Below are 14,433 nucleotides of genomic sequence, written 5' to 3'. Positions count from 1 at the left end.
TTTTACTGGGTGTACCGATTTTGATAATTTTTAATTTAATCGAAAGTTGATGTTTATCATGTGGTCACATATAAATTTTATCGAGATCTGATAACTACTTTTTGAGTAATCTTTGATAACGCGTAGTTACTTGACTATTTTTTCGTCGATCTACGTTGTATTACTCTTCGATGTAATTGAAGTCGGTTTTTTTTTCGTTTGCGAGCAAGCACAATTATTTTGTACGGTTGTGGAATTCATTCTTTACATACATATCTACGTTTTTATTCAGTACTGTGTGGCTACAGTACTAAAGAATATAGCCACCCCTCTCTTCTTGTGGGTGTCGTAAGAGGCGAATAAAGGATAACATAGTTCTGCTACCACCTTGGAACTTAAAAAGCCGACCAGTGGCGGGATAACCTTCCAACTGCTGGCTTTGAAATACACAGGCCGAAGACGGGCAGCAGCGTCTTCGGTGCGACAAAGCCAGCCCTGCGGTCACCAATCCACCTGCCCAGCGTGGTGACTATGGGTAAAACACATGAGTTCACGTTATTTTTGGCGTAAACTTGTGGAGGCCTATGTCCAGCAGTGGACTGTATAGGCTGTAATGATGATTCATTGCCGGTACAGAATAACGAATTTATTTATATATTTTACTCGTATGACACATAGACAGTAGATTTCCTAACAAGAATCCTCCTGATGGTAAGCTCTTAGCGTAGCTTATGGTCACTTGCAACACCAGAAGCATCGCAAAGGTGTTTGCCAACTCTACTCCTACTGTCAATAGAGCATTCTCAGGAGCTCTCTAGAGCTCTTACTCAGCAAAGGAACACAACAGTAGTAGTGGAAGAAAGACTAGAAAGTAATTAAAAAAGAATTGTGTTGTCCATGAAACTACGATGCAAGTGAAATTTTAGCGAATAAAAAATATTAATACTCAAATCAAAACCACAAATACCACAGAACACTTGCACGAATAAGTGAGAGTATAAATGCTACACGGTCAGCTAATGCGAGCTATGGGTACTGCCATATTGGCCTTGGCTGCTCTGTTATGCACCTTTCACTTTATCCCTACTTCGCAGTCACCGTGTCGTGTCTTGCGACATGCGATAGATGAACAAAAAATTTTGGAGCGATAAAATAAAATAATACACTTAAAAAATAAAATAAAAATAATATCAGTTTTTTAAGTACAAGTGGGAAATATAATCTGACGTTTTTTATGTTTTAATTGATTGGGTTCCACTGTTATAAGTTACAGCGTGATGTTTACTACACTACTTATTCAATTATAGCCTATGAATACATAGCCATCCAATGATGTAAGAATTGAAATCAGTTTATAAAAAATATTCTATATCTTTTATTATGAACATGTTAAATAAGTAGTTTTACAATAGTTTCACGTCAAACTATATCTTAGAACTATGATGTAATTAATACGCGACAGGGAACAATTCATCCCATATCTTCATCCTATCTTCTTTCAAGTTCTTGTGTATGTTTAGTTCTTCGTCGATCCGCAAGTACTGGCGGTTCTCTGGCAGGATGCGAGGCCACTTCAAGTCTTCTAACTCCTTAAGACCACTGTAATTTGGATCTCTGGAACAGTTATAGCTATAGTTACATTAGCTTTCCTTAGAATTTAAAAGTGGATGGCGTCAATGTTACCCTAGTATTACAGAAGATGTAGTGATATATATGTTTGATAATTTTTGGCAAAAATTCATTTTGAAACTTTGACAAACAACAATTAATTATCAATATACAAAAATAATAAAAACCTACATCTATACTAATATTGTAAAGCTGAAGAGTTTTTTGTTTGCTTAAACGCGCTAATCTCAGGAGCTACTGGCCCGATTTGAATAATTCTTTCAGTGTTACATAGCCCATTTATCGAGGAAGGCTATAGGCTATATATCATTATGCGAAGTCGAATAGAAGCGGAGCACCAATAAAGAATGTTTCAAAATGACTATTCCACGCGGACGAAGTTGCGGGGAGAAGCTAGTTATAAATATATGTTCGATTATTGTTGACGTAGGTAACGATTATCAGCAACTATCTTAAAATGTAGAAGTTCTTAACAAATGATACAAGAATAAAATTGAATAAGCATTTACTAGTAGTTGTTTTTTTTTTAAAGTTGAAATTTTTAAAGCAATGTAATAATGAAATCTAAAAGTGCTCTGCTTGCTGAATTACTAGCTGACGGTATATAAAAAAAAAAAAAAACAAAAAAACAAATTAACTCCTACCCATGCTCAGCGAAGCTATACCAGATACCAGTCATCCTGTCAACCATGGTGGCGTCGGAGCCGTTGATACCTATCGCAGGAAATCGTTTCATAGAGAACAGATAGATCAAGTCGTCGTGGTGAACTGCGCCTGGATTAACAATAGTCAGCATTTTACTATTTATTTATTACTAGAATAAGTAAGATGTACTTTTACCAGAAAAAAATATACCAACTGACAAAAGATGCTAGTTGTCATTTTTCTAAAATAAAAAATTTTAAATATTGGCGTTCCGTAGAGACATATTTGAAACGGTATATGCCATTCTAAATTATCTAATTTGGTTGTTATCTATTAATTCTGAAAATATCAATATAATTTAGATTTTGTTGTGAAAATTCTATTGGAATGTTGATTTAGTAAAAAATATCCATGATTTATTAATTACCATATCGTAAAAGTCGTAAAAGATATCGCTAAAAGAGCTAAACTACTAATAAAAACTATGCATAAATGGATACGATGCAAGTGTTAGTAATTTTTTCTATATTTTTTTTAAATATTGCTATTAGAAATATTCCAAAAAATAAAATTTAAAGGTTTTTCGAAGTTAATTCAATTTTAGTTTCTAGATACCATATTATAAAACTAAAAAAAAGTCGAGAATATTTCATACATCAAGAAATCTGTTATCAAATATTATCAGGACAAATTTTGATATAGCATTCAGCCTGTAACATCTCACTGCTGGGCATAGGCCTCTTTCCTCACTGCAGGTTGGCGGATATGTTCCCAAATATGAATAATGATCGCTATCAGGTTTTTATGAAAATAACCGGGACTGACGCCTTAACGTGATGCGTTAACCCACAAGGACAGAAATCCAAACCGGAAAGAAATATTTGTACATATACAAATATCCATTCCAAGCGGAAATGGAACCTGCAAACCTTCGCTGTTTTAGGCAACTACTCGTACCACTACATCAGAGCGGTTGTTAAATAATAGATTGTATGAAAATGAATCACACACACACTCACAGGTGGGGGTGATGGTTTAATACGTCACGCCATATCTTGAAATCGACTTAATTCAAACATTTTTAAACAGTTTTTTGACACTTAGTAGAATGCTTTTATGGAATAAAATGTTAAGAAAATTGTGCAGGAAATTGGAAAAATAAAGAAAACCTAACTTAATTATTATTTCGATGGGCCCTAAGTATACTGAGTCAACTCTACTTTTAATAACTTTATTTTTTGTTACATAGGTAGATAGGAAATCAAGTAAATGTTATTAATATCTTAAAAAATTAAATTATCAAAAGTTGTTAGTTGACTCAGTATACTTAGGAGCCATCGATTTAATGTTTACGCGTTTGGTTATTTGCAAGATCTGTCACGTCGTGTCAGAGTAATAAATAATTACCAACGGGTTTCTTGGTGACAGGGTCTTCATAGTGGCTGTGGGCGCCAATGTATGCAAACTCATAGTACCAGACAGGCTGCGGCGAGTGACGGCACATTAGATTTGCTAATCTGAATAACAGAAAACATGAATATATTACAGTATTTATATGTAAAACAGGATATTTGTCATGTTTGTTGTTGCTCATTTTGAGTTGAAGATTTTGATAATACTAAAAAAACTAGCTTTGGACATGGGAGCTTTTCCAAAACTACCAAAAATTTACGTTTATAGACAACGCGTTGGAGCAACGGTCACAGCACTGGTTTATGGCTATTGCGCTGGCGGTTGCGAGTCCAATCCCCGCACATGACAAACATTTGTATTGGTCATGCAGATGTTTGCCGTGGTCTGGGTGTTTGTGCAGTCCTTGTGGGTTGTTCACGTTAGGCCGTCGGTCCCGGTCGTTCTCATGTACACCTGATAACGATCGTTACTCTAAGTAGCTAATATATCCGCTATGGAGCAGCGTGGTGAATTAAGCTTTGATCCTTCTTCTACACGGGGAAGAAGACTATGCCCAGCAGTGGGATATTATAGGCTGAAGCGTGTGTATATATAATTATGTATATAAATCGGCAACCCGCTGTAATGCTTCTGGTGTTGCAGCCGTTCATAAGCTACGGTAACCGCCAAACACTATGCAGACCGTAAGCTTGTTTGACGCACTACGACGGGAAATATTGGGAAAGAACTTAAGGAACTACGTAAATTCTAACAATGGATTAGAACCAACTAATTGTAGTGAATATGTTTGCCAAGTAAATAAAATATCGCCTATTTCAAGCCAACTTACTTATGAACCGGGTAGCTGACAATGGAATCCTGGTAGAGCAAGCCGAGGTTATTTGTGCTTTCTTCGTCATTTGTCAACGGTTTGTCGTGCAGGTATTCCTCGCGCAGTCTGTCCGCAGCGTGGGTCCCGTTGTCCCGCGGCAGCATGAATGATATGGGTGCGATTGATTCCCACTCTGAATTCATTTTGTCGAGAAGTGTTTGGTTTTGTAGTACCGCTGTTAAAATAAAATATATGTATTTAATTTTTGCGGAAATGATACGCTGTTTAAACACAAATATTTCTGATTTAGCTAAATATTAGGATATTTGATACTGAATTGTTGGATTATCACAAGCTGTTTGTCAAATTTACAAGGACTAATACCACTCGTAGAAGTAGACAGTAGCCACAGGTTTGATTCCTTCTTATGACAAATACACACAGGATATCTTCTTAGGTCACAGGATTCTTCTTCTAGTGAGGGCTTTTGAGAGAGAAGTATTTATTACTATTTATTTATATATTTATTGCTGTTTCGCAAAGTTTTTCTCATGTAATAAATAGGAGAATGGTTGGAATCTTTTAATAGTCATTCAAATCAATATTTATTTAAAAAAAAAACTCATTAATTTTAATAAATATAATTATTATTTGTGTTAAGCCAACATTGTTTCGGGACGTAGATTTTGGTGAGGAGGGTCAGCAAGAAACTTAACAATCACTCCTTTAAATATTCACGCATTAAAAATTTAGTCATATGTCGTGAAGGACTACTCCCCTTTATATCATGTATGTATAATAATACATTTCATTAACGCAGTGTTGCAGAACTTACTAAAAGCCTTCCAGTAGAATTCATCCGTTGTTTGACTGACAATATATGGAATAGCGTGCATTTTGCCTTCTTTGACGGCTGTCACGGGATCAATAGACAGGAACCGCTCCTGGCCGAAGTCCTTTTCCAATACCGGTACCCAAATGCTCAAAGGATCAAATCCGAATTCCTGTGAACATTTTATGTATCATGAATAATTTTTATTATAAATATTTTCAATATACACACAAGGTCATTTCTTCAAGAAAATAAGTAAAGGATTATCTATCAGTTTAGCAAGATTTATCGAATGCATTTAAAAATACCGAAATTTTGACGTCGTTATAAGATATAAAAAAAAAACAACTAAAAACATAAAACTAATAAACCATGCTAAACAGAGAATTACTTCATCAGCTGAAATGCGCCACATTTATAACGAAAGCTACATTATAAAAATGTCTCAATTAATTGCCAATATTTGCAGGTATGATTTGTATCGCAATTTTCCGTAAATCATAATTTTATTGTAATCTTTATTTTTTATTTAAAAGAGTAAAATTTTATCCTTGGTTATACTATACAGAAACGTTTTTTATATGTAAGGTGGCGGAATGCAGCAAATGAACAGAGAGAACCTCCTGATGTTAAGTGGCTACTGCTGCTCGAACCTCATTAAACGCTTAAGACAGTTGCGGGTACGTTGCTAGCCTAGGTGTAGGTTTAGGTAGGTGGCGAATGCTAGCGCGACCCCATCTCGCTCCACCCAGGCGGAAGACTGCTCACACGTGGTGGTTTTTTAGTTAGTAGGAGTCTGAAATAGCCCTCTGGCGCATCCGCGCTAGAGGGTATACATGAAGGATTTTCCCCACGTAAAAGAAAAAGGTATAGGTTAAGGTAGATGGCGAATGCTAGCGCGACCCCATCTCACCCCACCCAGGCGGATGACTGCCCACACGTGGTGGTTTTTGGTCAGTTTTTACTGACATAGCCTCTCCGGTGCCCCCGCGCTGGAGGGGTATCCATGAGGATTTTAAAAATAAAAAAAGGTATAGACTTATGGTACTTTTACAAATAAATAGCTTAATAGGTTTATTTGTAGCTTAAATATTTATGCTAAGAATATACATACATAAAATTGAGATACAGAGTCTCCTATTTCCTTCCAAGGTTTACTTTTCAAGCAGTCAACGATAGCTTTAGAATTATTGGTTGGACAGTTAAGGATCTCTGCCTGCCTCACTGCTAGCTGGTATAAATTATCCGTAAAAGGCCGCACTTTGAGGGGAGAACCGCTCATTGAAATCGCTCGGTGGAATAAACCTAAAAAAAATTATAAATGATTATCATTTTTAGTTAAGCTGGTGATGAAATTTCGCTTAGCACAATTTAGATTAAAATTAAAAGGAAAGCAGTATTAAAATATGGCGTAGCTTGTTATTAGCTTTTTTTATTTCTTTTCTCTATTAGTTATTGTTATTATAAGCTGTAAGCTATCTTAATAAAAATGATAATCAATAAAAAATGAATGATAATATTAGCCGTAAAACTTTTATACCTAAGATAAGTAAGTAAAAAAGTGATCTTAATTAAATAATTTTGCTTCACAATCATTATTTAAAATTTGACAATAATCATTGTTTCTCATAAATATTCGCGGTACGAAAACGCGAAACATAAATGCATGGTTAAGGATAGGACGAGCGGTGTTTAATTTAAAGCAATATGGCCTATTGTTGTATACATCCTGTTACTTTAACTACTCTAATTGTATGTCGTTTTAAATTGTGGCAAAAAAAAAAAAAACAATTTACAAGAAAATATTTTGGAAAACCTTTTGACATCGGCGAGATCATATGCAGAAAGACGCTGATGGAGCCAGCACTGCAGCCAGTGATGGTAACTTTGTTGGGGTTACCCCCAAAAGCAGCGATGTTGCGCTGCACCCACTGCAGGGCTGCCACCTGATCCTTGAACCCATTGTTACCAGGGGCAAGCTCGTCACCAGTGCTTAGAAAGCCTAAAAAGTTAACGAATGTTCAACTCGAATTGTGATTTAAAAAATAAAGTTCTTTGACGCGAGATCCCTCAGCAGATTAAACAATGTGAACAAGAAAATATTTTACGTGACATTGGCGAAATCATCTGTGCTCATTTGGAACTATTGAAAGCCATTAACCCTAAAGAAGGAGAAGACGAAAATATTTTAAAGATACGTTGGCTTAGTAGTGAATATAAAAATGATAAGAGATGGTTTCTTTCGATCCGCATTCTCAGGTTTTCTGGATCATAGTTTTTTTAAAGTTTCCCTAGAAATTACTATCGAAAAGTGCTAGCATCTAGATAGTGGGCGAAAATATCGTTCAGCATTCTGCACGGCTTTAGGGATATCAAATATTTATGTACAGTCAATTTTTACGAATGTGGCGAGCGTTTAACTAGGTTCTTTCTGTCTAATAGTAGAAAGGGCCTTTGCCTAGGACCATTTCAGGCAGTTAAAGTACCTTGTCCTACATGGAAAAAGAGGCCTTTACTCAATATGGGATGTTACTGCTAAGTGCTAACCATTTAACAAAACAGTACAGTGATTTTTATAATTAAAATTGATACTCGAAAGCTAAACTTGGCTATCATAATTATGTTTGTGCATTACAAACGAAAAAAAAAACGACTTCAATTACATCGACAAGTAATACAACGTAAGTAAGACGAAAAAATTAACAAACGCACTAGTCGACACTACGATTTTTGAGTGTTCCCCTCGATTTCTCTGGGATTTTATCATCAGATCCTAGTTTTCTTATCACGGTACAGGCTTTGAGATATCTCCTTTCCAACAAAAAAAGAATGATCAAAATCGGTTCATATATGGTAGAATTGGGTAAACTCCTCCTTTATTGAAGTCAGTTAAAAAAAGTTTGAACTATAGTTCCAGCCAGCCAGTCCTGGCTTTAAGTAAAAATATTTCATAGAAAATATGCAAAAATATACTTAGCTTAGAATTATTATGTAATTAGAAGGATAACGTTAATGCAAATTTAGAATCTTATACTAATTTATCACCTATACCGAATTTTCTATCTTCCTTATGTACATTTTCTACATATTATAACATCGTTCTTAACTTAAAAATTTGTGGTTATAGAATCAGAAAACGATTATAATAATGTAAAATAATAATAACAATATAATAATATACATTATTGTAAAATTATAATAACAATAATAATAATAATAATGTATTTTTTATTGTACACCAGAAAAAAATAATTAAACCAATTTCTTCCAGTCATCCTTTGGATGGAAATTGAATAAAGTGTAGGTAGCACAAAAATAAAATCGTACAAATTAAAAATAGCATGTTGTCGTCTCCTGTCAAAGATTTTACATTGTAATATGAAACTTTGAATAGTTTGGGTTTCTGTAAAGAACTCACTATAGACGGCGCCACGGTCGCTTAGACCGAATATAAAATCATCATATCAAAAATTTCGATCTAGCGAGTACATCGTTCCACAGCTTAATTGGCTAGAGCGCCGACACGGTCAGTTGGAGATGCAGGTTCGATCCCCACTGGAACGGTCGATTTTTGATATGATATTAAAAAATGTTTAGAATTTCCTAATGTGTGGGTAACACAAAAATAAAATCATACAAATTAATAAGAATTAGTAAACGATTGAAGGGAATTTAACTATTTACCTAGAGAGCCAAGTCTATAGTTGATGGTAACGAGTACGACATCCCGGTCGAGGAGATAGTGTGGGCCAGCGAGGTCGCTGCGACCCGACATGGAGTAGAAGCCTCCGGCGTGTATGTAGAATATTACTGGTAGTGGTTTCGTTCTGAAACAATTTACTAATTTAAGTATTGAATAAAAACAGTGATTGGTATTTATTGTTCAAATAAGGTTTGTCTCTACAATAGTTAACCACAAGTTTGCTTATTTCAAAGAACCCAAATTTTTTCCCGTTTTGTTTGTCATTTTTAAACTCTAAAGCCAATGAAAATATTTTATTAGTTCTTTTCAAAGTAAAATATCATAATTAAACGGCCGTAGTAAATGATAAGTAAAAATGTAGGAGTTGTAATCCCAATGAAAATCTTACTTATACGTATAAATGAAAAAGGAATCACTGAAATAAATGTACGCACAAGACTTTCATTACGGCTGACACCAAATTAAATAATCATTTCTTTTTGTTTCGTAATTAACTTAACAAGGATTGTAATAAACAAAAAAAAGTAAAGATGTATTTTTTTTATATCGCTCGGTCGGCAAACAAGCGTACGGCTCACCTGATGGTAAGAGATTACCGTAGCTTATAGACACCTGCAACACCAGAAGCATCGCAAGCGCGTTGTCGACCCAATCCCCAATCCCCCCAGGAGCTCTGGTCAACTTACTCACCAACAGGAACACAATACTGCTTGAAAACAGTATTATTTAGCTGTGGTCTTCTGTAAGGTCGAGGTACTACCCCAGTCGGGCTGCTCCAGATTTTGAGCCGGAAATTCCTGCTGTGCCCTACCTCAGTTGGAGAATACCCCGAAACACGAAGTTCAGCGAAACAGCTGATACCTAATTAATATGTTAGACAGTTGTAAAGATTAAACAAATAACCCTTAATGGTATAAAAAACACGTCTTTATGTATGAGTTATTACAGTACATATTTATATAGAATTTCCTTGGGCAACAAACATATATTACATATATCAACGCATACAGGCAATTTAGGTACGATTTGTATCAAAGAACTTCATGAATATGACAAATAAGTGTTCTTATATACATTATCGAAAAACCGGTCAAGTGAGTCACAATTGATTGAATAATTTTGTTTGCTTGCAAACGAAAAAAAAGTCGACTTCAATTACGTGGACCGGCAATATAACGTGCGTAGACGAAAGTAACCGACGTAGCCCACAGAATTAGCTAGTTGAAGTGGCAGTGGGCTGGTCATCTGTGTCGCAGGATCGATGGTCGTTGGAGTAGACGGGTCCTGAAGTGGAGACCGCGTCTTGGCAAACGCAGTGTGGGACGTCCTCCGGCCCGTTGGACCGATGATCTACGTAAGATTGCCGGTGTAGGCTGGATGAGGATTGCGGAAAACCGGGATGTCTGGCGCGGACTTGGGAGGCTTATGTCCAGCAGTGGACTGCGATAGGCTGAAATGATGATGATGATGATGAAGACGAAAAAAATGTGAAGTAAATGCGTATTATTAGAATAACTCAAAAAACACCAGTCATATCTGAAAAAAAGTGGACCACATGGGACGCACCACTTTTCAATTAAATTTTTTTATTGAAATCGATCCACCCAGTCTAAAGTTCTGAGGTAAACTACATTAAAAAAATACAGTCGAATTGAGAACTTCCTTCATTTTACAAAGTCGGTTGAAACATTCATTTGTAATATGGGAAACTTTAATTTAATTTTCCTGATCCTATAACACAATCATTTACCGCTATTTAGTATAATTTTACTTTTTGACACTACTTGGGTACTTAATTGGGTACTCTTTGCCATTACAATTTTCTCGTTTAATATATATGTAGGTACTTATAAATATACAAACAATACGTATAATAAATAATTATTAATTAGCCAATTATTTCATTATATAAAACAATAACTGTTGACATATCGCTGAATGGTTAATTTTAGCTTACAGGCCCATAGACTATTAGCTCTTCGGGTTAGAAAAATTTGCTACAGTAAACTATAAGATAGAAACAATACTAAAAACAATATCAAGTTATTAAATATGGCGAAATTAAAGACTTTTTTATTTACTAGTAGGAAAATATAAAAATTTTAATAGTTACCTGTCTTTTTTAAGGGGTGTGTATACATTGATAGTTAGACAATCCTCGTCAATGTATTTTATGGTCCTGGCTTTGAACGGACACAGCGGACCATCTTTAGTTGCATCTACTGGACTTTTGTATTCTATAATCGGCACTGGAGGCTGTAAAAATGTCAGGTTATGATTAAACTATAAGTAAATTGTATGGATGTGTATTTGAGCTTATTTTCTAACAGTGCTCTACTCCTGATATTGCTACATTTAATGGATATATGTATTATACCTTCAGTCTATCGCAGTCCACTGCTGGACATAGGCCTCCTCGAGTTCGCGCCAAAAATGGCGTGAACTCATGTGTGTTGCCCATATTCACTACGCTGGGCAGGCTTGTTAGTGACCGCAGGGCTGGCATTGTATATATGTACATTACTTAGAAATAAAGGATATTATGTACAATCGAGGAGTGTAATTTATGGAGTTGGGGGGAAACCCACTCTTCCTACCCCTCCCAACCCCCCTTTTCCCCCTTAACTCCATAAATTAGTGACCGATTTAAAAATTTAACCTTAAAACATTAACCACGATATCTCTGTAACAACGGGGTTTACACGAAAATAGTTTGCCGGGGGGGTGAAAAGGCACGAATTTGTGGAGGCTTGTGTCCAGCAGTGGACTGTGATAGGCTGAAATGGTGATGATGATGATGATTAATATTATTTGGAAGTATGAAACGATTTAAAGGTAAAATTCGACCATAATAGAGTTATAACTTCAACCATTTTCTCACCTGAAACCTCAAGTCTCCGACAGGTGGCTCCGCGTAATATATTCCGCGGTAGGTTTCAAACTTGCGCCCGTGTCGTGTGACGTTGTATCCGCCACGGAATTCTCCATACGGAGTTGTTGTGACAGGTACTGCTTTCGAATGTAAGGATTGTTGAGCATTATTGTTGGACTAAAATGATCATTGGCCAAAAGGAAATATCATTTTTTATTTAGCCTGAAATAATTCTACTATTTTTTTCTAATAAAACGATACATACATGTAGGAATTTTAATTTCACATAATAGTCTTTGATCTCAAACAAAAAAAGTAGAGTTCAACAGTTAAGTAACTAAAGCATTATTAGACACCATTCAAAAAATACTGGTCAGTTCTCGATCAAATTTAAATGGAACCAACAAGCACCAACTTTTGTTTAAAAATAGAATCATCAAAATTAATATCCCCCGTAAAAAGTTTTTTAAGGCAGCCCACTTTTTTAAAGTCAGTTAAAAAGTAATATTAGGTTACTGGTTCGAATTTAGTTCTCATAATTATTACTATTCAAGATCTGAGCATATATCACAGTAAACAGTTTCTATTTACGTTTTAATGTCACGAAGTAGGGAAACAAGGATCATTTGCAGAAAGTTCTCGAGAGCTGGACAAATGTAAACCATTCTTAACCTGCTTAAACTGTAACGACTGTTTAAATGTTTAACAGGAACATTGTACTAGCATCCTACACGATTTTACCGGGACATGATTTGGATAATATATGTTATAATTTTATTGGCAAAGACGGTATGAAGTTATTTATTATGACATTCCATAGCTGGGCATATGCCTTTTATCCAGTAAAGGATTAGAGTTGCAGAAAAATCGACGACACTGGAGTAATGTGGTTGATCAAAATTTCTTCCAAAAGAAGCAAGTTCCTGGGCTCCACACACACTTTAAAGTCGTCACTTGAAAAAAGCCTAGCAATGATTATCCGAATTTTATATCAACGTTGGTTATTGACTCACTTATTTTGTCTGCTTGACCTAGATATCTACCTATTATTTCTTGCCTATTTAGTAAAGTTATACTACTGAAGCACTATATATTATCTATATATTCATACGTTAAGCAAAAACTTTATACACCTTTTAACAAAAATTGCGCGGAAGGAGGAGTATGAAATTTCGTACACTTATAGTTTATATAGAGAAGGGGTGCAGAATGCTAATATTTCTTTTAAACTATGCATAAAACATATATTATAAATTAATAAAAGGAAACACTACACACACTACCATGTATTTGACACACATACGCATATTTATACTCTTTTGTTGATTGTCAGTCTGTAGTTAAATTTAAAAATTTAAAGAGGTTCATTATTTTCATTTTTTTAAATTTAAATTTTTAGTAATGGTCGAATTTCGACCACTGGGCCACTACTAGTTTTTGTAAAAACGTCTATGCCTTTAAATAAATACTATCGCACTATGTGAAGCATTATCTAATTATCTTCAAGACCTAACCTTAAACGTAGTCATGGTCATTTCAATAGAGCATTTATTCCGACTGACCTGTGTCATGGTCATTCCGGTGGTCACGATTGTGTTTGTGGTGACAGTGACACGTGACCGCGAGGAACAACACACACAACAATGTCTTCATCTCAGGCACCGGTGTGTACTGAGGAAAATTTTATCCTGCAGTACTTATATACGACTCGAGTCATAATAGTTTTACAATGAATAAAATGATTCGTATGAGTAACACGATTCGCATAACTTTGTGCGACCGGCGGACAAAAACAAGGAAAATTATTGTGTTTGATATTTGTGATTAAACAAATATGTATTAGAAGATTTTTAATATATTTTTTTATTTTTTATTTTTCAGTGTAGACTATTTTTTCTATATGGTCAACAATAAATAAAAATAGAATTAATTAGTTGAGCCATACGGATTTATAAATTGAATAGTGATATCGACTATGATTTCTTAACGCGTTCATTTTTGTAAATTATAGTTATCATGCTTAAAAATTGTACTTATTCATTATAATAAAACAACTTTTTCGAATTTTTAAACAGGCTCGTCAGATATGTGTGTCTACAGAGCCAGTTACATCATTTAATGTGGCGGCCGAGTTGTTTTTAACACGGAACGAATCGAGACAATTGCAAATTGCTTTCGATTGTTCGAATAAAACAGTATTGGATTGAAGTTTGGCTACGACAGCGTAATGAAATTAAATTTGGTTGAACCAAGAGTACTTACATATAAGTAAAGTTGTATATGAATGACTTCTTCGTTGATGCAGTTTGCAGTGCTCTCATTGTTTCTGCTCGAAGGGTTGTGGTTTCTATTTCCACGACGTGTGTAGGTGTATTATACTAATAATATACATATAAATTAGTATATATATATATATATATATATATATATATATATATATATATATTTGGAAACTTATTACAGAAATATGTGTCTCTACCAGATGGCTGTGACCTAAAACAGTTGAGTTAAATAGCCCTCAGGCACTGTGTATGAAAATCATATTTTTT

General features: G+C 34.9%; 1 protein-coding gene across 1 annotated transcript; it reads right to left on the bottom strand.

Moving 5' to 3' along the window:
* Nucleotides 1–1,340: 1,340 nt before the first annotated feature.
* Nucleotides 1,341–13,573, bottom strand: LOC123655955 (venom carboxylesterase-6-like). The gene is made up of 11 exons (XM_045591691.1): nucleotides 13,447–13,573; nucleotides 11,894–12,021; nucleotides 11,126–11,268; nucleotides 8,994–9,136; nucleotides 7,126–7,311; nucleotides 6,424–6,614; nucleotides 5,313–5,481; nucleotides 4,496–4,712; nucleotides 3,661–3,770; nucleotides 2,253–2,382; nucleotides 1,341–1,593 (listed from the first exon to the last, which is right to left on the bottom strand). The coding sequence occupies exons 1-11, from the start codon at nucleotides 13,535–13,537 to the stop codon at nucleotides 1,428–1,430; spliced, it is 1,674 nt and encodes a 557-aa protein (XP_045447647.1). The 5' UTR covers nucleotides 13,538–13,573; the 3' UTR covers nucleotides 1,341–1,427.
* Nucleotides 13,574–14,433: the final 860 nt, after the last annotated feature.

This window comes from Melitaea cinxia, chromosome 8 (assembly GCF_905220565.1).
Source record: "Melitaea cinxia chromosome 8, ilMelCinx1.1, whole genome shotgun sequence".
NCBI lineage: Eukaryota > Metazoa > Arthropoda > Insecta > Lepidoptera > Nymphalidae > Melitaea > Melitaea cinxia.
This window is presented reverse-complemented; position numbering and strand designations above follow the sequence as displayed.